Here is a 25625-nt window from a genome sequence, read left to right as displayed (position 1 = left end):
GTCATTAAATCAAAAAGAGAAAGAGGCGGAGCCACATCTAGCAATACTAAATACTGAAGAAAAGTAGAGCAGAGTCTGTCTGCTATTGCGTTTGAGTTAAGCAGTACGAGTTGCGTTAAACTACGACGTCTGATTTAGGAGTTGTTACAGCAAGATACCAAACAATTTCGACGTGATAAACACAGTCGTTCTCTTTTTTTCGAAATCAAATAAAGTGTGCATTTCACGATGGTGAAGGTTTCTTTTAATTCCTCCCTCGGGCAGAAGGAAGTGAAAAAGGACTGCGAAACCCTCATTACCGAGGACAAGGTGAGTCGCTAAATACTGTAGTAATTTTTACAGAACATTGTATAGCTAGCTATACGTACTGTCAGCAATCCATATATATGTTTTGTTGACTCACTGAATAATGTTGACTCTATCAGTGATATAGAATCTAAACAGTGTGATGAGCCCATCAAAGTTGAAGAGATTATAGAGTATATCAAACATCTAAAGAACAATAAATCACCAGGTGTTGATGGAATTAAATCAGAATTTTACTAATTATTTTCTGAACAAGTTCCCTTCCTATTTGAAGTATTTTTAGAGAGTATTAAAAACAGTATTAAAAACAATATTCTCCCTCCTACAATGAGTCAGGGGTTATATAACACTGATACCCAAGCCTAAAAAATAAGTGCTGCTTAACGATAACTGTCATCCAATTTGTTTTCTTAATAATGACTTTCAGATATTAGCCTTACTACTTTTAAAAACAATTAAAGATGTCCTGGATGCAATCATTGATGAAACACAGTCTGGCTTTATGAGGAACCGATATATTTCTATCAATGTCAGACTAATATTAGACATACTTGACTACTAATAACCGAGGATAGCTTCATATTATTTTTAGATTTTTATAAAGCATTTGACACAGTAGAGAATCAGTTCCTCTTCCACTCCCTTGAGAAATGTGGCTTAGGGGATTTTTTTTAAGACTCTTAAGACTCTCTATGCAAATGGTAACAGCTCTATCAAATTGAAATATGGCTCCTCACCTAGATTTGAGTTAAAGAGAGGAATTAGGCAATGTTGTCCTATCTCGCCATACCTGTTTTTATTAATCACCCAACTTCTTACAATTTTTTTAAATAATAGTCCTGTACAAGGTATTTCCATAGCTGGTAAAGAAATTATTATAAGCCAGCTGGCTGATGATACTACACTTTTTCTGAAAGATGCTAACCAAATTCCCATATCGATCAATGTGACACAATCCTTTTCAAAAGCGTCTGGTCTATACCTTAAAACTAATAAATGTGAACTGATGGCTGTCAAAGATTGCGTGACACCTTCATATTATGGTATTCCAGTAAAAATACTTACATATTTAGGCATAACCTTTACAAAGGATCAGAAGTCTAGAGGCTTACTAAATTTTAACCCCCTTATTAAAAAAACCCAGAAGTAGCTAAATCAATGGCTACAGAGGGACTTGCCTTTAAAAGGAAGTCCTAATAACCAAGGCTGAAGGTATCTAGTAGAGGTCGACCGATTATGATTTTTCAAGGCCGATACCGATTATTGGAGGACATAAAAAGCCGATGCCGATTTATTTAAAAAAAATATATATATATATCATACACACACACACATTTTTGTAATAATGACAATTGAAACAATACTCAATGAACACTTTTATTTTAACTTAATATAATACACAAATGCACACAGCTCTGAAGTGATAATGATACTGAAGAGTCTGCTTAGGAGACATACTCTCAACTGTTTGAATAAAAATAGAGTTTAAGTTACCTGTGATGAATGTTGAAAACAAAAACTTTAATTTCTATATGCAGGAAATCCTATTTTAATAATGGGCATGGTAAGAATTGACAACCAAAGTGCGAGTCATAATTCCCATGACACCTTTTAGCAACATCTGAAAAGCGGTTCATTCATTTATTCCATAGGATATTTTTAGATTTACTTAAAATAAGGTCTGTGTTTCGTGTAGGCTTACATCACCGTGCCAATTTTATAACTGTGTAGATGTCCATAGGACAAGGTAACTCTGATCAATATTGGCTAAATATAATCGAATATAAAAAACATTGTCGAGTGGATTTATGAAAATATGTTGACAAACGTAACCTTATCCTAGTGAGATTTACACGGGTATCAAAACGTAGAGGCGGTTTAAGTCTGCACGAAACACAGACCTTATTTGAAGTAGATCAAGACATTCTCTATGGAAGACATGAACGGTAAAATAACGAAGGAACCCCTTTCAAATTCAGCCGCAAGTTATTACAGGAATTATAACACGTCGACTATTTCGCTCTAAACCATATACCTTTGACTAATCCGGAAACTATCACCGTTTTTTCCGTATTTTATCTAACGGGTGGCATCCATGAGTCTAAATATTCCTGTTACATTGCACAACCTTCAATGTTGTAATAATTACGTAAAATTCTGGCAAATTAGTTCGCAAAGAGCCAGGCGGCCCAAACTGTTGCATATACCCTGACTCTGTGTGCAATGAACGCAAGAGAAATGACACAATTTCACCTGGTTAATATTGCCTGCTAACCTGGATTTCTTTTAGCTAAATATGCAGGTTTAAAAATATATACTTGTATATTGATTTTAAGAAAGGCATTGATGTTTATGGTTAAGTACACATTGGAGCAATGACAGTCATTGATTGTTTTTTATAAGATAAGTTTAATGCTAGCTAGCAACTTACCTTAGCTTACTGCATTCGCTAACAGGCAGGCTCCTCGTGGAGTGCAATGTAATCAGGTGTTAGAGCATTGGACTAGTTTACATTTACATTTACATTTAAGTCATTTAGCAGACGCTCTTATCCAGAGCGACTTACAAATTGGACTAGTTAACTGTAAGGTTGCAAGATTGGATCCCCCGAGCAGAACGTTCCTAGACCGCCATTGAAAATAAGAATGTGTTCTTAACTGACTTGCCTAGTTAAATAAAGATTAAATAAAGATGTAAAAAAAAATTATAATAATCGGCGCCCAAAAATACTGATTTCTGATTGTTATGGAAACTTGAAATCGCCCCGATTAATCGGCCATTACGATTAATCGGTCGACCTCTAATCTCTAGACTAACATATGACGCTCTATCTTTATATCTTGACAGTAAAATAAGCAAGGAGATAGACCAGATGCTTTTCAACTTTCTGTGGAGGAACCGTACCCATTACATTAGGAAAACTGTTGTAATGAACACTTATGAGAATGGTGGGCTGAATTTTCTGGACTTTACTACTTTAAATAATACTTTTAAGATCAATTGGATAAAACAATTCCTAAGAAGACCCACTTCTATGTGGAATTTTATTCCTCATTCCTTATTCCGCTTCTCTACTTTTGGTGGCCTTATCTTCATGTTGGTTTGCAATTATAATATTGACAAAGTTCCAGTGAAACTTTCTGCTTTTCATCGGCAGGTTTTCTTGTCATGGTCCTTAATTTATAAGCATAATTATTCTCCACACAGATATTATATATGGAATAATCGGGATATATTGTATAAAAATACTTATTTGTTTTTAGAATATTTTTCCCGAAATAATATCCTATTGGTGAGCCAACTGGTAAATGCAGAGAGTCTTTTACTCAGTTATAAGGAATTCTTATCACTTTTCCAAGGTCCCTGTAGCACCTAAAGATTTTGCAATTGTTTTAGATGCCATTTCCTCAGGTGTTGCTTTATTATTCAGGAACTTGTCAAGACCTGACCCTCAGAGCCTACCTTCCGTTGACCCTGTTGACTCATCAGTAGGAAAGATTTGTTTCTCTTTTGGCCCATTCAACAAAAGAGCGATACAAACCTTGTTTCAGCAGGATGTTGTATCTATACCTTATGTCATGCCTTATTGGAATGTATTTATTGATAATATCTGTTGGGAAAAAGTTTAGAATTTTCCACACACATACCTTTACATGCTTTTTACATTGTATCACACATTTAAACATATAATGAAAGTGGCCATTTTTGGGCCCTTTTTAGACCTATACATGCGGTTTGTAAGACTATGATCCTTTCACTATACATGGTACAGACAACATCTTGGTGTCATTATACTCCTTATAGTGTGCTCTAAAATATGGAGTATTTGTATATTCTGAATATAAAATGTTCACATTAATTTATTCAACATTAAATATTATTATAAATGTCTCAAAAGTACCCTTTTTGATTTAGCTTATTTTTAGATGTATGGTTTGGCACAATATACTCTTTAAACTAGCGCTGTTCCCCCCCAAACATTTTGTATGGGTCTACCGAGAGTCGTTCTGTTCTTTCGACCAATCGATTGGTCTAACTGTTTAAACTTATTTTTCCATATAAAGACACCCTATGTTTGAATAAAATCAACTACATATGCATTGAGCTTGTCTGATGCTTTAAGCACACTATTTGATTAAATAATTAAGACACAAATAACTTAAGAGCCCGATGGGCACACTGTTAAAAAAATAAAATCATGACAGCGAGTGCCTTTGTGACTGGCGCACGTTGTCTCGCTCTCCTCCCTACTGCAGAGAAAAGGCACCACAGCACAGCAAGTGTTAATTGCGCTCTCTGTGCTGAAGCTGCAACATTTCAAATCCCTAATTTGTTTAGGAAAACCATTCCCTCAACCCTTGCTCTCTTTAAATGTGACCAATAGGGCCTGACCTATAGCCTATCATAATCACATCAATAAATTGGTTATAACAAACTCCAAACACGGTAGTGTCGACAGCAAAATGGATGCGGAGGACATGAAAGCAACTTGGAACGGGTGAATGTTTACTGGTTGCTCAGGAGGGAAAGGTGAAGTCAGATCTATGGAAGACATTTTACTTAGTTGTAGAAACTACTGGAGATCAAGATAAAGGAGGGTATAGCAGTAAGTGTTGTGAGTTATGTTGCTGTTGGATTACAATAGTATTTTGTTTCTGGCCATTTGGTACAGTTTAGACAACACTAAATATGTGTACCAGAGAGGCTGTTCTAAAGGAAAAAATATATAATCTATAAAGCCTTTATTATAGCAGTCTAAAAACAGTTGCATGCATTCAAAGTAGAGCTATCGACCGATTAATCGGAACGGCTGATTTCAAGTTTTCATAACAATCATAACACTGCTCAAAAAAATAAAACCAACACTTAAACAGCACAATGTAACTCCAAGTCAATCACACTTCTGTGAAATCAAACTGTCCACTTAGGAAGCAACACTGATTGACAATAAATTTCACATGCTGTTGTGCAAATGGAATAGACAAAAGGTGGAAATTATAGGCAATTAGCAAGACACCCCCAATAAAGGAGTGGTTCTGCAGGTGGTGACCACAGACCACTTCTCAGTTCCTATGCTTCCTGGCTGATGTTTTGGTCACTTTTGAATGCTGGCGGTGCTCTCACTCTAGTGGTAGCATGAGACGGAGTCTACAACCCACACAAGTGGCTCAGGTAGTGCAGTTCATCCAGGATGGCACATCAATGCGAGCTGTGGCAAAAAGGTTTGCTGTGTCTGTCAGCGTAGTGTCCAGAGCATGGAGGCGCTACCAGGAGACAGGCCAGTACATCAGGAGACGTGGAGGAGGCCGTAGGAGGGGAGCAACCCAGCAGCAGGACCGCTACCTCCGCCTTTGTGCAAGGAGGTGCACTGCCAGAGCCCTGCAAAATGACCTCCAGCAGGCCACAAATGTGCATGTGTCTGCTCAAACGGTCAGAAACAAACTTGATTGCATTTCAAAGCATGAATGTCTCGTATGCTCTGATGCATGAACAGATTAATGATTGATTTGATGCAGTAGCCTATATATTGAAATAAGTTACGGTATTAAGACTAAACAGGAAATGCTCTTAGGCCTACAGCTAGGTGGTGGTTATACAAAAATACTATACAAAGCCTACTAATGATAACGACATTATTATAATAATGATCATTGTAATAATAACAATGAAATCAAGAAAAAGGAGAGTATAGGAGCCTGAGCTGCATGCATATTATGTGACAAACAGGTGCTGTTAGATTCATTTTTTATGCCTGTTTGGAACAGTGTAAACAACACTAAATAAATGATACCTAATAGCAGTCTGTTCTAACGGGGAAAAAATTGTAAAGCCTTTATTACATCATAGCAAATATTAAAAAACGCCAAATCGGTGAAATTGCTTTACCCAACATTTTGCCGTTGCATGAGGCTTGGTGCTCACGGAATCAGTAGGCTATTAAACAAACACTCAAACAGCCAACAGAAGCAATATCTAGCTTATTTCTGTAGATATATATACAGTACCAGTCAAAAGTTGACACAGCTACTCATTGCAGGGTTTTTCTTTATTTTTACTATTTTCTACATTGTAGAATGAGTGAATACCTCAACTATGAAGTAACACATGGAATCATGTAGTAACCAAAAAAGTGTTAAACAAATATGAGATTCTTCAAAGTAGCCACCCTTTGCCTTGATGACAGCTTTGCACACTCTTGGTGTTCTCTCAACCAGCTTCACCTGGAATGCTTTTCCAACAGTCTTGAAGAAGTTCCCACATATGCTGAGCACTTGTTAGCTGTTCCCTTTACTGCTGTCCAACTCATCCCAAACCATCTCAATAGGGTTGAGATCGGGGGATTGTGGAGGCCAGGTCATCTGATGCAGCACTCTCCATCACTCTCCTTCTTGGTCAAATAGCCCTTACACAGCCTGGAGTTTGGTTTTGGGTCATTGTCCTGTTGAAAAAACAACATCCTAAATGACCCCCAGCCTTTAGATGTGAACTGAACAATGCACTTGAGATGCATTTTAAAGACTATGGATGCGAAAGTGAACTTATTTACAAACGTTTAGGTCAGTTGTATGCTGCTTTGCAATCTATCAACAGCAAGGGTTCCATTAGAGGCGCAATATTTTTTACTGATGCATTTGGCAATATTCAATTAATACGCAAAAAAGATATGAACAAAAGCATTCGCTATGAAAGTTGATATGTAGGCCCTTCATATATTGGCTATGCACAGCACTTTGATCAATTTATCCAATCAGTTATTGTTTTCTTGCTCAAACCATGAGCAACACCTGTCAAACCCAGACATTTCTCTCAAAACACAGGGATGTTGATGCTGCTGCCTCCGCGGCATTGTTCTCAATCCCTACATTTTGCTATTATGCACATAGCAACATATTAATAGTTTTCATGTTGAATATATGGATGTGAAATTGTATTTCAGAATGTAGCGATACTCCATATTTTAGAGCCCACTATTAGGAGTATAATGACACCAAGGTGTTGTCTGTATCATGTATGGTTGGTTGTGTTACAAAAAAAGCATATCAAACAACCTTCCAATGAAGGTTCTATGTGATAATTGCCAGAACAGTCTAATACCACAAAACAAAACAAATCAGCCCATGCTGGCATTGAATCACCCTATACAGTATGTTTGCTCCTTTGAACTTTTTGGGGTAGTTTAGGGGACAGTTATCTTGTTTTTATTTGGGGTAGTCAGTGTTTTCTTGCTGGCCAAATGTTCACTCGGATGAGTTTAGAGACAAAGCAAGATGACCAAAGTAGCCTACTCTTGGGCCCAATAGGCAGCATGCATTCAGGTTAGCTAGGCAGGCATAGGCTTCAAATGCATTTCAGGGGAATTCTTCACCTGAGACTTACCCCACACCAGTGTGTTGCCAGTGTCTATGTTAATGTAAGCTCTAGTGTTCTTTTTCGGGAACTGTGTTTCGATCAGAAGTGTGATACAGGACTTTGGGCGAGCAGAATCAACAACCTCTGCATCAAGACAAGGTGTTTTACCAATGTTCAGTTAGCCTTCATTGTATTGTAGAAGCCAGATGAAAGGAACCGTTGGCCAGGCCGTGGCACCAAGTCGGAGCAGGTCCACCGATGCCGTGAGACTGGAGGCGGTCCATGGAAGTGGAAACTCAAACGTTTGAGCCTTTTTTTAGTAAAACACTGGGATAAGTCTCAGGTAAAAATGCTCCATAAAATGGGGGGTGTTTTTACACCACTTCCCTGCTGGCAGGATGCCGCTCGCCTGGCTAGGGAAGCCGTCTAAGAGAATGTGTAGGTCAGTAGCTCATCAGATGGAGTGAGAGACGGACAGTGGGAGGGTTGGCTCTGTTCACACTCTGCCTGATTTAACAGGTTTCATTTAATTTCACCTTTATTTAACCAGGTAGGCCAGTTGAGAACAAGTTCTCATTTACAGGGGCAGAGTGATTGGCAGCCGGCACAGTACAGCTGCGAGGGTGTGTCCTATGTGCTGTCAAGGGTTCGACGACCAAGAGCAAGCCTGAGTCTGCTCTGCAACCACTTGATAGTTCAATAATATTATGTAAGTATAGGCCAACTTCATAATGACATACACCCCTTAACAACACAGAGGCACCCCTAGAATGTGGTATTGTTATTTGCCTTAACATTTGTCAGGTTAAACCTATTAGTGTGGGTAAGAAATGACCAAAAGACGGCCAGTAATAGAAACAGTAGATCTAGCTAAACGCATGTTGTTTTTCCAAGTTGCCTACTAGCCACTTTATAAACAAGATGGCTGCCCAGAGAGTTGACATTAGGAAGTCAAGAGACTTGGTTGTCAGAAGATCCCCCTATGTGATTTGCATGGCCTTGACTAGGCAACTTTCAAGGGCATGTCTGTCTGGTCGGCTTGTTTGAATACGGAAGCAGATCTGATATCGAGTTAGCACCTCAGTCTTTTCCTGTCAGCTGAACACATCAGCTACTTACTGAGCTAGTTGTTATTAGACAACCTTGGCAACACGTTGGTAAATAAATGCATAAACTGTTGCATGTAAATCATGGATGGAGCATGCAAATGTACAATAGAATGAACGTTCAAACTGACTGTTTTGAATGTGTCATTAGCAGTCTCTATAGATGGGAGGGAAATGGCTTGTTGTATGGAAGTGAATGCAAAGTAGGAGCGACGAATATTCACCAGTACATAGACTTGGCCTAGTCAGTCCCCCCATGATTTTTCAGGGATTTTTGTGTGATATTTGCATGCAAAAATGCTTGATTTTGCTGTGGGAATTCTGACATTTTTCATGGCAATTGGTTGCAAAAATGCGCTGAGGGAAAACCTTCGTGGTGCTTGATTGAACCATATTATGCGGTACATGTGCAGTGATTGGTTGAAATTACAAGCCGACCTTTTGATGGGTCAGTTTTATGCTATAATTTTGCAATGATTTGACCGTTTTATGCAGAAATAGTGTGTGAATGGTCAAATTTGCTAGCCCTAAAGTGGTTAGAAAGGTTCGTAAATAAGACGTGCTGGCCATAAGTTCACTGAGCATTACTGAGGATATATTCTGGGCATGTTGGGGTAGAAAAGGAAGAAGATAAGGATTTAGTTGCCTGTGCAATGTGAGCTCTTCCTCGGTCACAGTAAAACACTACCTGTCTCCAAGCTACTGAAATTCTACCTCTTTTCAGGGTGTTACATTCCTGAACTTTAGAATTAAGATGTTCTGTCAGTGCGAAAGTAGAAGGGGAAGTATTTTCTCTCCTTGTTAGGTAATTTTAAAAAGAGGCATACTATAGAAAACAAATTGTACTCATCTCCCGTTTGTGATTATTATTTTTGAGGTTGTAAATGCAGCGGTAATACAGTATGGCTTGATTTATGAAGACGGCCAGTACCACTGAATTCGTCTAGGCCAGGTAGTTTGCATACTGGAAACTTGGCCACACCTGCTGTATGCCTGTTATCTGTGGCATCAGCAGGTTGGGGAGCATGTGGAAACTTGCAGGAACCCATAGCTGAGGAACAGACAGTCCTCGGAACAGAGTTAGAGGCTGGAAGAAGACGTTGAGCCAAGGGAGAGCAGGCTCTGACGCAACCTATTTTGTTTTCTTACAAGAGGAAGCATAAGCAGCTGAGTTCACCCTCAAGGCCCTAGGGAGAAATAACATAGAAACACATAGCCCCCAACTTATGTAGCATAGCAAATGGCGCCCTCTATACCATGTGAAACCACAATGATTACATAGTCAAAGGCGATGCATACGTGTTTGTCTGTAGTGGCTTTTCCAAAGAGAGAAAGACGAGGACACGCACAACAACAATTTGAAGCTCTTAAAGACACAGCAAGCCTCAGAAACACACAGTTCATGTGGCGTCTCATTGTACCATAGGCAGAAATGGCATTTATCTGAGAGGGAGCACAAGTGTTCGTGTGTAGTGGTTTCCTTGGTGTGACTGGACACACAGACAAAGCATTGATCGTCACCCTAGCGTGACTGAGCGATGTGATTGCAGCCCCAGATGTAGGCCTAGAGCCAGTGGTCTGAGGGGGCTTAGCAGAGCAGAAGGCCATCTCTGTCTGAGGGGAGAGTAAACATGCTTAAAGTATAGGACAATATTAGGCTACATAAAGTACAGCACATCCAGTATTTTTAAAGGTCCAATGCAGCTGTTTTTATCTCAATATCAAATCATTTCTGGGTGACAATTAAGTACCTTACTGTGATTGTTTTTAAAATGGTATAAATGAAATAAAAATAGTTTCTTAGCTATGAGCAATTTCTCAAGCATGAATTTTGATAGGACTGTCTGGGAGGGGTAACTGAAAACTTGCTGTTATTGGGCTGGCTTGGTTAGACGTTGTGAGGCCGGTTGTACGTATTGCCAAATTCTCTAAAATGATGTTGGAGGCAGCTTGTGGTAGAGAAGTGAACATTCAATCCTCTGGCAACAGCTCTGGTGGACATTCCTGCAGTCACCATGCCAATTGCATGCTCCCTCAACTTGAGACATCTGTGGCATTGTTGTGTGACAACTACACATTTTAGTGTCCTTTTGTCCCCAGCACAAGGTGCACCTGTGTAATGATCGTGCTGTTATGCCTGATATGCCACACCTGTCAGGTGCATGGATTATCTTGGCAAAGGAGAAATGTTCACTAATAGAGATGTAAAATAATTTCTGCACAAAATGTGAGAGTGTATTTAAAACGTTTGACTGCACTGAGCCTTTAAAACACTTGACTAGGTTTTCTGCAGTGTACACTAAGCTATGCTCCCATATTGTCTATTTCAGGGACAAAAGTATGTTTCTTGATAACATTTACGCTGATGTCCAGTATCTGCATACAGCTTCTGGATGTGCGTATGTTCTTCCCTTTCTTCCTGCAGAAATGTCAAAACCAACATAGTCAGAGCAGAAGAACACAAAAGGAAGAGGAAGTGAATTGGAACAGACTGGAGGAACAAAACTGAGACCAAGTTTAATTTTAGTGGAGCAGACTTATACTATCAAAGTTCAACATGAGAAAAAAACCTGAGGTTAATGTGCGGTTGTGGGATGAAAGTAAACTTTAATAAAGCCTCTGACTCCAAACCGATTGTAACCAAACCGTTCATGGCTTTGGGCACATACAGACCCAGTTACAAAACCATCCATGATGGGGATTTTTTTTTCTCACTGGGTGTAATGGTGTGAGGTAGGCCCAACACAGCATTTGAATCAGACGTTGTCATTGGCAGAGATTCTTGTTGCTAATGAAGCAGAAGTTCCTGTTTTAGTGCATTATATGACCCTATTTACTCTTACAGTAAGTCAAAGCCTATCCCTGGAAACTCCCCTTCGGTCAGCAAAGGCAAAACCACCCTGGCATTTTGATCTCATGGGGAAGAGATTAGAAGTTAAAGCAGCCAGAAAGCCTAAAATATTCCCTTTTTGCCCTCTCTAGGAAATCACTTGCAGCCAAGGCTTCCGAAACAGAGTGGATATAATGGGATATACGTTAGTGTTCCTCTCCCCCTTGCTCCCTCTTGGTTTTTGCTATTAGCCTACTCCCCTGTGTTTCTCCCTCCTAGTCTCTCTTTTTATTGCTTTGGGTCTCCCTGGAAACGCCACCCTGCTGCTCAGAGATTTGTGTTGACATTAACTTGATTGAGGTCAGGCAAGCTCTTACTACTTGGGATAGGCGAATTGCTTGCTTCTCATTGTGCTATAGCTTTAATGCTGAAGTTTGGTTGAGAATGTGGGCTCTTCCTGTCACACTATTGTTTGGACCCAGAAACGCTTACTCATGCAGTCATACTCCTCAACTGTACAGATGGGCTCAACAACAATAATGTTCTCAGTCAGCAAACTTGTTTCTTCGGAAGCCAGCTCTAGAACTTCCTCTTGTTGAAATGTAGAGAAATTTTCCGTCAGGGCATTACTGAAGAATGTTGAGACTTAATGATTTTCCGCCAATGCCTATACTCATTACCTTGGTCAGCTAGACCAGGGGTCGACCCATGTCTAGAAAGTCCCTTCACAAGGGGATACGAAGGTGGTGGAGGGTTTTTAAAGAAGAGACCTTATGGTGAAATCCCATGTTTGCGATTTGATAAACACTGTGTCGTTTGTCTACATGACTCACTCCCTCAGTCAACCTCAATCAGCTCAATCTATGGCTGTTGATCAGAGCACTTAGCTGTTCATTATAGCCAGCAGGGCCTTTGGGTGGTTTGCAGTCCTCCTTAGATCTTTGACCCATCTGAAATTCCCTAATAAAGATCAGGAAATTTGGGAGTGTCTGGGGTGAGTCAAGTGCTAGTGTTTTAGTTCACAAGTGTTTTTTTTTTAATAGAGCTAAGACCAGCTGTATTACACCAAGATCCAAGGATCAAACCCATCTCCTGGCCTTAGTCTATGATATCACAAATTGACTACAATAATATGTCAAGGCATTAGGAATATACACTGTAGATGGTCTACTCTCCCCACCCTTTGTTTTCTCTATGTTCTCATACTCTACCTACCTTTTTTTCTCCTTTCTATCTCTTCGTCTCCCTCTCTTGCTGTGCTGATGCTGATTTGCATCATCACTCACCATACTCTGTGCCTCTTTGGGGAGAATGAAGCCCTCTTCATCCGTTCCTTAAACACAGCCTTTGTTTTGTCTCCGCTCGCCATGCAGCCCCCCTGCCAATGTGCTGCACCCCCTCTGAACAAACCCTACCTCTTTTTGTTGTTTTTAACCAGGAGTGTTGCCAAAACTCTCATATCGAGTGTGGCTGTGCCCATCCCTCCTACACTGCCTTGAACACAGGGGTGAGGTGGAAAAGGAAAGTGAGAGAAATGAATGGAGAGCAAGGGCAGAGAAAGGAGAGGTTAGAGATGGGCAGAAGTGAGAAGTGTTTCAAGAGAGCAAGATGAGGGATTGAGTGCCTTAGAAACCTGTAAATACAGTATGTGTGTGTGTCTGTCTGCCTCACATTCTGCCTCTTCCCTCTGTTTCTTCAGGATCCGGAGGTGGCTCTGCCAGTGCGTCAGCAGTCCAAGGCCTGGTGCTGGTGCGTGTGCCTGGGCTTGGCCCTGATGCTGTCTGGCGTGGTTGTGGGAGGGGCCTACCTTTACAGGTACTACATCCTGGAGGTGAGACTGGACCACTCTGACCCCTGTGTTTATCTAGGGGTTATTGAATACTGTAACTGGCAGGATTGGAATGTTGTATTTATTGTATTTGAATACATGACATGTTTTAGAGTTTTTTTATTTGACATGGCAAAAGATACATTCTGCTAGAAGGGCAGAGCTCCATGCAGTGAAAAGTGGGAATATAAATGTTTTCTGTGTCCTCCCGTCCACTAGGAGGGCAGGGTGTTTGTGTGTGGGGTGAAGTACCGTGAGGAGGACATTGTGAAGTACCATGAGGAGACAATGATGATCCAGGAGGAGGAGGATGTGGAGCTGGACCTGCCCTCCAGCTTCAAGATGATCCAGGAGAACATCCGCATACTGGCGGACCAGGATGTGGCTCTCATCAACATACCCGTGCCCGAGTTCGAAGACGGCGACCCCGCCGACATCGTCCACGACTTCCACAGGGTAAGACTTGATTGAATTGAAAACTTCAACCCTGCTGTTTTTTGCTAACCCCTGTTTGTTTCTGTGGGGATAACAATCCACAGACCATGGATTGTTTGTGTTCAGTGGCATTTCTTAAGGTTGTTATCTTAGTCTGTTCTATTGGCGGTTCTCCACAGAGACTGACTGCCTACCTGGACCTGTTCCTGAACAAGTGCTATGTCATCCCCCTCAACACGTCCATCGTCATGCCTCCCAATGACTTCCTGGAGCTTTTGGTCAACATCAAGGTAACAGGAACTGCTTTATGAACCATGTTACAATAATGATAGTAATACATTCGATTTCTTACGCACTAGTCTGGGCACCCAATGTAACCTTATACTGTTTTTACAATGTTGTAAGAGAGACTGACATTAAATGTTTTTGAAATGAACCACTTAGTATCTCATGATGTTAATTATAGGATGTGTTAGTCGATGTTTTATTCCTCTTTCTTCCCCAGGCTGGTGCCTACATGCCCCAGTCCTACCTGGTCCATGAGGAGATGGTGGTGACAGAGCGCCTGGACAACGTGGAACAACTGGGATTCTTCATCAACAACCTCTGCCAGGGCAAGGACACCTATAAGCTTCAGCGCAGAGACAGGATCCTGGGTCAGTACACACCTGCATAAATACACACACACACCATACATCACACCTTGCGCACGCTTCATAGTTCTTAGTGAAGAACTATGCTAACGTGTCCAAAGGAAATAGGCTTCTCTTACATTCAGACATTTTTAGCTTGAGATCATGACTGACTGGTATCTAAGCACGCAGTTAGACCTCCCATACCTAACACACTACTCACATACACGTCCGCGTACAAGTATTCGCACGCGCACACACGTCTAACAAAACTACCACATGGGCATTGCAACATACTTTTGTATATATAGTGTATGTGGACACCCCGGATTCTGCTATTTCAGCCACACCCGTTGCTGACAGGTGTATAAAATCAAGCACACCGCCATGCAATCTCCATTGACAAACATTGGCAGTAGAATGGCCTTACTGAAGAGCTCAGTGACTTTCAATGTGGCACCGTCATAGGATGCCACCTTTCCAACAAGTCAGTTAGTCAAATATCTGCCCTGTTAGAGCTGCCCTAGTCTATTGTGAAGTGGAACCGTTTAGGAGCAACAACGGCTCAGGAAGTGGTAGGCCACACAAGCTCACAGAACGGGACCGCCAAGTGCTGGAGCATGTAAAAATCATCTGTCCTCGGTTGCACTCACTACCGAGTTCCAAACTGCCTCTGGAAGCAACGTTGGAACAAGAACTGTTCGTCGGGAGCTTCATGAAATGGGTTTCTATGACCGAGCAGCTGCACACAAGCCTAAGATCACTATGCGGAATGCCAAGTATTGGCTAGAGTGGTGTAAAGTTCGCCACCATTGGACTCTAGAGCAGTGGTAATGCGTTCGCTAGAGTGATGAATCACGCTTCACCATCTGGCAGTCCGACGGATGAATCTGGATTTGGCAGATGCCAGGAGAACGCTACCTGCCCGGATGCATAGTGCCAACTGTAAAGTTTGGTGGAAGAGGAGGAATAATGGTGTGGGGCTGTTTTTCATGGTTCGGGCTAGGCCTCTTAGTTCCAGTGAAGGGATATCTTAACGCTACAGCATACAATTATGTTCTAGACGATTCTGTGCTTCCAACTTTGTGGCAACCGTTTGGGGATCGCTCTTTCCTGTTTCAGCATGACAATGCCCCCGTGCACAAGGCAATGTCCATACAGAAATGGTTTGTCGAGATTGGTATGGAAGAACTTGACTGGCCTGCACAGAGCCCTGACCACAGCCCCATTGAACACATTTGGGCTAGATTGGAACGCTGACTGCAAGCCAGGCCTAATCCCCCCCAACATCAGTGCCCGACTTCACTAATGCTCTTGTAGATGAATGGAAGCAAGTCCCCGCAGCAATGTCACAACATCTAGTGGAAAGCCTTCCCTGAAGAGTGGAGGCTGTTATAGCAGCAAAGAGTGGACCAACTCCATATTAAAGCCCATGATTTTGGAATGAGATGTTCAATGAGCAGGTGTCCACATACTTTGTCATGTAGTGATTCTGACTCATATCTTTCCAAAAGAATGTTCTCCCAATGAGTCTGAGCCTGTATGAACAACCAACCACCATATTGTGGCATCTCATACAGGTTTTTATTAGGCGTAGATCAGCATTTTAACCTTTCCATCTCCCACATTACAGGTATGCAGAAGCGTGAAGCTCTCAACTGCCACAAGATCCGTCACTTTGAGAGCAAATTTGTGGTGGAGACCTTGATCTGTGAGCCCTAGTGACGTCTCCGTGGGCAAAGTGTGACATCGTCTCTGTACAACCTCTTCATTTCACTGGGAGCGCAGTTGGAGATTTGCAATCCTCACTTTCTGTTTTAAATTTTCCCATTTTGTTTTTCTACATCAGGTAGTTGTGTGTGTGATCATTTTTATGTGAAATGGGGGAATTTTGTCTCTGCTTAAAATCTGTCAATCAGTTCCGTGTTTTTTTTTCTTCATTATACAGGGATGCAATTATTCGATAGAGGGTTTCTATTTTTTGGAGGATATATTCAACGGCGGGACTGCTAGTTTTTCAAAAATGTAAACCTCACTGATGATTTTGAGATCTATGTTAAGATTTGATAATCTAAGTAATCAAAGTAATCAAACTGGGATTAAGGGGCTTGAAGCAGATCATGTATGGTATAGTCAGATTTTCTGAAACCGAGTCTAATTTGTATTTTTGAATACAGAAACAAATGTGCAAAGGCATAGCAAATGTATAATTTTGTACCACTGAACCTGGTTTAGAAGGGAATAGTCCAGGGTGTTTTATAGATTTTACATTTTCTGTTGAAACTGTTAAGATTTCTTAACTGGAAAACATCTTAAAATAAGTGTGGATAAATGTTTTTATTTCATCTAGCTTTAAGAATAGATAAATATCAAGATAGTTGTCTATATAATTCAAATCAGTTATTTTTTTCTCATACAACAAAGGAAAACACACTTTTTTTATTTTGGAATCAAAATATTTAGTTTAAGTTCTTTGTTTTTTTTCGATAACTCCATCTATATTACTAATTTGTATATAACCTCTGTAAAGATATGACCAACACCACAATAAATCTTAAACCAGTACTACAGACCTCCATGGCATAGCCAGTGTGTTTGTGGCAAGAACATATCAAATAAGTCTGAGTGCTTTTCTTAAATACACATTTGTCTGCTAACTTGGCGCCATCCATTTGTCTTTTTTTTTTAAGTAAAGATTTATTTAACTAGGCAAGTCGGTTAAGAACAAATTCTTATTTCCAATGACGGCCTAGAAACAGTTGGTTAACTGCCTTGTTCAGGGGCAGAACAACAGAGTTTTACCTTGTCAGCTCGGGGATTCAATCTAGCAACCTTTCAGTTACTGGCCCAACACTAACCACTAGGCTACCTGCAGCCCTTTTCCTGTGAGCCACTCTTTTGAATGGAGTCATTTGTACATGTTGACTGTATGCGCTGTCTCATTTGCTTATGTTTGCTCCCATAGCAATATGTGTCTCCTCTGATAGCTAAATGTGGTGACGGATCAGTTGACAAAGTATGACTATAAGCCCTGTTAAATGATCGTAGTGGAACGCTGCAGAGGTGGGACCAAATCACAAGTAAGTCTTAGCACTCAAGTCCCAAATCAAGACAGGCAAGTCCGAGTCAATTATCAAGTCCTAAACGTTGAGTTTCAAATACTAAACAAGTCATAATGTGCTCTTCACCAAATGTAATACCATTTCATATTTAAAAGTAATAGTATATTACATTTATGCAAATCATGAACGCTTTGACAAATATATATTTATTACTTTCCAAATAAACTTTATATTTCCATGGAAAATACATGGGTAGCCATGAGAAAGACACATCAATATGACAACAAAAACTAAATATTGTAGTGCTCTCCCCAGATATACTCTACACACCTAAAACAATCATGCCATAAAAGTTAATCATTTATTAACAGGTACATCAAAACAACTGATACTGAACTTTCTAGTAGGCTTACAATTTGAACACTGGCCTGAATGTCTGAGAAAACAATCCAGATCCCAAAGATGGGAGATGAAACCTGAACATGGAGACTCTGTGTAATGCATAAACAGACATTTTTTCTCTTATCTCAGGGCCCTATGATACATTGCATTTGCAAAAGACCAAATTTGATAAAAGTCTAAGTCGTATGTGCACAATGAGGCTGCAGTATGATGCCACCATGGCTGAAGACACGCTCCACTGGAGCACGAGGCAGGCACTGCCAAGACCCTGATGGCCACTCGGGACAGTGAAGGAAGAGCTGCTGGAGTGGTCCCAACAGCTTTCTTCTGCCTCTTACAGTATGCTGCAAACAGCCCTTCTTATCCAAAACTATGGTCCTCTCGCTCTTCCTCATTAACAAGAGGCACAGCTTGCTCAGTCCCTGTAGCATCTTGCAGAATCAGTTCTGGCAAAACATGTAAAAGCATAGCAGAAACAAAAAGGCCGGTATTGGTGATGTGGGTTACACTGAAAAAGTATTATTGTTGCAGTCAATTGGATTAAATTATGAGAAAAAGTTACTTCAAACTCAATGTTTACCTTTCACTCTTTGTGCCACCCACATCAGAAAAAAATCCGGATCCAAGGCAGCTGCTTTGAGATAGACTGGATCTGAAAAGGGGGCAGTTATTCCATCTTGTGTCCTGGCCATTTTCACATTGAAGATTCCAAGAAATCTTTTGTTCAGGGATGCCTGGAGACTTCTGACCAGGCCACTCAGGAAATGGACTCGAGGCTTCCGCTGCTCCAGGTGGTGATTCAGGGACATGACCGAGGGAACAACAGAACTGATTGTGACTATCTTCTCCCCGTGTCATATCTGTTGCTTCTCCAAATGGCTTCAGGCTACCAACTCCTTCAACTTATTCCACTCCTGTACTGTGAACAACAACTCCTTGTGCCCAACAACTCCTTGTGCCCAGCCTTTTCTAGAACATGACTGATCTTTAGATGGTCACATTGGATAACTGCCTTCACTTGTCTCAGTGTTGAGTTCCATGTTGTGTTGACAGCAGCAGGGATGCCTCTTTCCCCAAATTCAGCATCAAACACCTCTTTGAATGTTGTGCTTGTACGCAGCAGTGAGCTGATTTTTGATAACTTTGAAAGAGAAGGAGTCATCACTTTGTTTCTTTCAAGCCATCTCCCACCACCAGCTGGAGAGTGTGGGCAAAACACTGCAAGCGCTGTTTTTTTGCAATAGCAGCATCCACTGTTTGCTGGTCTTCCAGGGTTAGGTCATTCCAGAGCTCTGGGTCGTCAAGGTGATCTTCGTCATGTACTTCATCTTCTTGTTCAATGGGGAAGCACACCGTGGATGCTTTTCTCATGTTGGCAGCATTGTCACTAATGATATAGTGCAATTTATTTTTAATGCTGTACTCACCACATATGGCCTCAAACTGCTCACAGATTCTTTCGGCCGTGTGTGGGCCTTTGAAGCGGTCACGGGCCAAGAGATTGGACTTGATCTGTATCCTCTCGCCATCTTTCTCCATACAGTGCACAGTGACACCAAGGAACCCCCTCATCTTTCGGTCGGACCAAATGTCCACTGTGACTGAAACATGGTCTGTGTTGCTCAACTGAGTTTTCAGTTTTGAACATCTCTCTGTAGCGAGGTTCTCTACTTTTGATGTCAATGTTCTTTTTTATTTCACCTTTATTTAACCAGGTAGGCTAGTTGAGAACAAGTTCTCATTTGCAACTGCGACCTGGCCAAGATAAAGCAAAGCAGTTCGACACATACAACAGCACAGAGTTACACATGGAATAAACAAACATACAATCAATAATACAGTAGAAAAATCTATATACAGCATGTGCAAATGAGGTAGGATAAGAGAGGTAAGGCAATAAATAGGCCATGGTGGCGAAGTAATTACAATATAGCAATTAAACACTGGAATGGTAGAATGTGCAGAAGTTGAATGTGCAAGTAGAGATACTGGGGTGCAAAGGAGCAAGATAAATAAATAAATACAGTATGGGGGTGAGGTAGATTGAATGGGCTATTTACAGATGAGCTATGTACAGGTACAGTGATCTCTGAGCTGCTCTGACAGCTGGTGCTTAAAGCTAGTGAGGGAAGTAAGAGTCTCCAGCTTTAGTGATTTTGCAGTTCATTCCAGTCATTGGCGGCAGAGAACTGGAAAGAGATGCGGCCGAAGGAAGAATTGGCTTTGGGGGTGACCAGTGAAATATACCTGCTGAAGCGTGTGCTACGGGTGGGTGCTGCTATGGTGACCAGTGAGCTGAGATAAGGCGGGGCTTTACCTAGCAGAGACTTGTAGACGACCTGGAGCCAGTGGGTTTGGCGACGAGTATGAAGCAAGGGCCAGCCAACGAGAGCGTACAACGAGTGTTCTACGACACACTGGGCTGTACTTACTGTCAACCACTGACAGAAAGTGACGAAAACTCTTGTTTTCCACAATAGACAGAGGCAAGTTGCAATCGATAACCAGGTCGGACAGTATTGCATTGTTGATAGCTTTCTGCTGTGGATGATTCATCCTGTACTGCCCTACACGGGTCTTCATTAACTGTGAGATTGGAGACTGTTGTGGTTCACTTGTGACACTTTTGTTCATCTGGTATTGTTCAAATCTGTAAGCATATAAAAAAAATATTGAGGGAGGCAGTAGCACAATCTTGCCTGGTCTCAATCTTGGGTGCAATGATCACGTTCCCGCACTGGCTGACTACGTGAAGGCTCATTGATTTAATGTTATGTTAGCCTACATGCTATACTAGCAAAGTTATATATAGCTGTCGGCTATATTAGCCACGACTTACCATTCTTTGTGCAGCTTCAAATGTCGAACAAAGTTGGAAGTTGTTGCGCCTCCGTCTGTCATTTTCTTCCCGCATGTTTTGCAAGTTGCAATCTGTTTTTTGTTGACTACAGCGTAGTCTGTATATCCGAAAATAATATTTTGGGGTATCATCTTTCCAAGGGCTCCGTCTGAATTCACCTGCCGACGTTCCTCTGCATAGCCACGCACAACTATTTCTCAGCTGGCACAATTTGATGGGCTACTGTCCGATTCAAACTTTAATCCGTTAAATGAAGAGTTGAAGTGCTGCACACTTTTTTAAATAGCATAATTTTTTCTATTTGCGCTTGGGGAGGGTATCAAGTCAGGTCGAGTCATATGGCTCAAGTCAAGTCACAAGTCATTGGTGTTAAAGTCGAGTTGCAAGTCATCATATTTGTGACTCGAGTCCACACCTCTGGAAATCTGTCTAATTAAGATCCTGATGAGTTGGAGCTTGCAGAAGGGTGTCATGGGAGAGACTCCAGGTGTTTTTTGCTGGTTCACCTCCACAGTCAGGGATGAGGGGCCAATGGGTTTTTCTACAGAGTACATAATGTACATGCTTTTAGTATGTTTGGTGAATAACCAATCCTCCTTACTTTCATTTCTCTGACTGAAATTCTGGGACTCATCTCGAACATCCCTGTTTATTTATTCATATGGATCACATCAAAATAGATTGAAGTTCAGAATATCTAAAAGACCACATCAGTATGACTAATTTTTGTAATGAAAGGCACAGTACAGGTTAGAATATGAAGTGTGTTTGCATTGTGGGAATGCAATCTCTCAACTGAAGTCAATGTAATTCTCCGGTTGGAACGTTATTCAAGATGTATGTTAACAACATTCTTAAGATTGATTCAATACATCGTTTGACATGTTTCTACTGACTGTTATGGAACCTTTGGACTTTTCGTCACGTTATAGTGACGAAATGTGGCTTTGTGACTTTGGAATTGTTTACCAAATGCGCTAACCAAAGTAGCTAATTGGACATAAATAACGAACATTATCGAACAAATCAAGCATTTATTGTGGACCTGGAATTCCTAGGACTGCATTCTGATGAAGTTCATCAAAGGTAAGGAAACATTTATCATGTATTTTCTGGTTTCTGTTGACTCCAACATGGCGGCTAATTTGGCTATTGTTCTGAGCGCTGTCTCAGATTATTGCATGGTTTGCTTTTTCCGTAATTAAAAAAAAAAAATATGACACAGCGGTTGCATTAAGGAGAGGTATATCTATAATTCCATGTGTATAACTTGTATTATCATCTACATTTATGATGAGTATTTCTGTTGAAACGATGTGGCTATGCAAAATCACTTGATGTTTTTGGAACTAGTGAATGTAACGCGCCAATGTAAACTCAGATTTTTTTTAAATAAATATGAACTTTATCAAACAAAACATGCATGTATTGTGTAACATGAAGTCTTATGAGTGTCATCTGATGAAGATCATCAAAGATTAGTGATTCATTTTATCTCTATTTCTGCTTTTTGTGACTGCTGTCTTTCGCTGGAAAATGGCTGTGCTTATTGTGGTTTGGTGGTGACCTAACATAATCGTTTGTAGTGCTTTTGCTGAAAAGCATATTTGAAATCGGACACTTTGGTGGGATTAACAACAAGATTACCTTTAAAATTATATAAGACACATGTATGTTTGAGGAATTTTATTATGAGATTTCTGTTGTTTGAATTTGGCGCCCTGCACTTTCACTGGCTGTTGTCATATCGATCCCGTTAGCGGGATCCAGCCATAAGTTAATGGAAGCCTATCAAATATAATCCAGTTAGAATCAGGAATTCCCCAGGGTAGCTGTTTAGGCCCCTTGCTTTAATTTATTTTTCACTAACGAAATGCCACTGATTTTGAGTAAAGCCAGAGGGTCTATGTATGCAGATGACTCATCACTATACACGTCAGCTACAGCGACTGAAATGACTGCTACACTTAACAAAGAGTTGCAGTTAGTTTGAGTTTGCGGCAAGGAATAAGTTAGTCCTAAATATTTATAAAACCTAAAATCATTGTATTTGGAACAAAACACTCACTAAACCCTAAACCTCAACTAAATATTGTAATAAAAAGTGTGGAAATTGAGCAAGTTGAGATGACTAAACTGCTTGGAGTAACCCTAGATTGTGAAAATGTATTGATGCAGTAGTAGCTAACGCGGAACCCAAACTGGCTGCGCGCATGCGTCATCGTGCGCCATCGTGCATAAATGTATTTTGTCCCCCCACACCAAACGCGATCATGACACGAAGGTTAAAATATCAAAACAAACTCTAAAGCAATTACATTAATTTGGGGACCGGTCGAAAAAGCATTCAACCTTAATGGCAATTTAGCTAGCTAGCTAGCTTGCACTTGCTAGCTAAGTTGTCCTATTTAGCTAGCTTGCTGTTGCTAGCTAATTTGTCCTGGGATATAAACATTGAGTTGTTATTTTACCTGAAATGCACAAGGTCCTCTACTCCGCCAATTAATCCACACATAAAACGGTCAATCGAGTGGGTAAACTGAGCATGGAAAAACTCAGCAGCGTTGCAGTTCTTGACACACATCACCACAGTGTTCCCTCCAATATGTATTTGAAAGGGGCTGTTGTCTCTTGGCTTTTTTAGAGCATTTATTTGTTTGTTTTAAACGTGAAGAAAAACCCAATGATACACCAAAGAAAGTTGCTAGCTAGCTGTCTAGTACATTTAGTCTCTGTGTATTTGTTGCCATGGTAATAGGCTTGTGAATTAGCATACATTGAATTAGCAATCCAGGTTCCATATACATCATTGGCCAAAACGCCCACACCTGGCGTTTTAGCATAAGACACCATCTTTTATTTGTCCACCAACACCAGTAGCTATCACCAATTCGGCTGAACTAAGATATTGATAGCCACTAACCAAGAAAAAAACTCATCAGATGACAGTCTGATAACATATTTATGGTATAGGATAGGTTTTGTTAGAAAAATGTGCATATTTCAGGTAGATGTCATAGTTTACAATTGCACCCACCGTCACAAATGGACTAGAATAAATATATAGAGCAACGTGTTTACCCAATTACTAATCATCAAACATTTCGTAAAAATACACAGCATACACTAATCGAAAGACACAGATCCTGTGAATACAGACAATATTTCAGATTTTCTAAGTGTCTTACAGCGAAAACACAATAAATCGTTATATTAGCATACCACATATGCAAACGTTACCAGAGCATTGATTCTAGCCAAAGAGAGCGATAACGTAAACATCGCCAAAATATATTAATTTTTTCACTAACCTTCTCAGAATTCTTCAGATGACACTCCTGTAACATCACATTACAACATACATATACAGTTTGTTCGAAAATGTGCATATTTAGCCACCAAAATCATGGTTAGACAATGACAAAAGTTGCCCAGCTGGTCAGACAATGTCGTGCGCCATATTAGACAGTGATCTAGTCCTATACATAAATACTCATAAACGTGACTAAAAAATATAGGGTGGACAGCGATTGATAGACAATTCAATTCTTAATACAATCGCTGATTTACATTTTTTAAATTATCCTTACTTTTCAATACAGTTTGGGCCAAGCGAAGCTACGTCAAACAAGATGGCGTCCTAAGCGATTAACATTTCTCGACAGAAACACGATTTATCATAATAAATTGTTCCTACTTTGAGCTGTTCTTCCATCAGAATCTTGGGCAAAGAATCCTTTCTTGGGTCTAATCGTCTTTTGGTCGAAAGCTGTCCTCTTGCCATGTAGAAATGCCCATTGCGTTCGGCATGAACTGGAACCGTGCCCAGAGATTCACAGTGTCTCAGAAATAAATGTCCCAAAATCGCACTAAACGGAAATAAATTGCTATAAAACGGTTTAAATTAACTACCTTATGATGTTTTTAACTCCTATAACGAGTAGAAACATGACCGGAGAAATATAACTGGCTTCACTAGTGCTTGGAAAAAGTGCAGGTCGGTGTCCTCCGCGCGCCTGACGCAGCAGGAAAGGAATTCCTACCTACACGTGTTTTTGTTTTATAGGGGCTGTGATTGGGCAATCGATACCATTCAAATCGTCATCACGTAAAGGCATCCAGGGGAAGACGTAAGCAGTGTCTGTATACTCATAGCAATAACAGTGGCCTTTTAACTGACTCCAGATCAGGGGCCAAAATGTGTGAAATCTGACTCCATGTCAGGGAAATTGCTGTAGAATGAGTTCTGTTCCACTCAGAGACAAAATTTCAACGGCTATAGAAACTAGAGACTGTTTTCTATCCAATAATAATAATAATATGCATATTGTACGATCAAGAATTTAGTAGGAAGCCGTTTCAAAAATTACACGATTTCCATAAATAGTGACAACAGCACCCCCTAGCCTCAACAGGTTAAAACTAGTTTTTCAACCACTCCACAAATTTCTTGTTAACAAACTATAGTTTTGGCAAGTCGGTTAGGACATCTACGTGCATGATACAAGTAATTTTTCCAACAATTGTTTACAGACAGATTATTTCACTTATAATTCATTGTATCACAATTCCAGTGGGTCAGAAGTTTAAATACACTAAGTTGACTGTGCCTTTAAACAGCTTGGAAAATTCCAGAAAATGATGTCATAGCTTTAGATAGGCTAATTGACATCATTTGAGTCAATTGGAGGTGTACCTGTGGATGTATTTCAAAGTCTACCTTCAAACTCTGTGCTTCTTTGCTTGACATAATGGGAAAATCTAAATAAATCAGCCAAGACCTCAGAAAAAAATTGTAGACCTCCACAAGTCTG

The 25625-nt window shown here is 40.5% G+C and overlaps 1 protein-coding gene across 1 annotated transcript; it reads left to right on the top strand.

The window, feature by feature from the left end:
* The first annotated feature begins 8 nt into the window (after positions 1-8).
* Positions 9-17059, top strand: LOC129820911 (integral membrane protein 2B-like). The gene is made up of 6 exons (XM_055878017.1): positions 9-309; positions 13292-13423; positions 13640-13876; positions 14035-14145; positions 14361-14511; positions 16121-17059. Exons 1-6 carry the CDS (start codon positions 229-231, stop codon positions 16207-16209), a joined length of 801 nt encoding a protein of 266 aa, XP_055733992.1. The 5' UTR covers positions 9-228; the 3' UTR covers positions 16210-17059.
* Positions 17060-25625: the final 8566 nt, after the last annotated feature.

Source organism: Salvelinus fontinalis, chromosome 23 (genome assembly GCF_029448725.1).
Source record: "Salvelinus fontinalis isolate EN_2023a chromosome 23, ASM2944872v1, whole genome shotgun sequence".
Classification (NCBI taxonomy): Eukaryota; Metazoa; Chordata; class Actinopteri; order Salmoniformes; family Salmonidae; genus Salvelinus; species Salvelinus fontinalis.
Note: the sequence above shows the minus strand (reverse complement) of the source record. Positions and strands in the feature narration are given on the sequence as shown.

Bases quoted from the DNA above. Each gene is read 5' to 3' on its own strand.
- LOC129820911 (XM_055878017.1), top strand. From the start codon at position 229: ATGGTGAAGGTTTCTTTTAATTCCTCCCTCGGGCAGAAGGAAGTGAAA. The intron at 13,877-14,034 runs GTAAGACTTGAT...GGTTCTCCACAG, and splicing joins TCGTCCACGACTTCCACAGG to AGACTGACTGCCTACCTGGA. The intron at 14,146-14,360 runs GTAACAGGAACT...TTTCTTCCCCAG, and splicing joins AGCTTTTGGTCAACATCAAG to GCTGGTGCCTACATGCCCCA.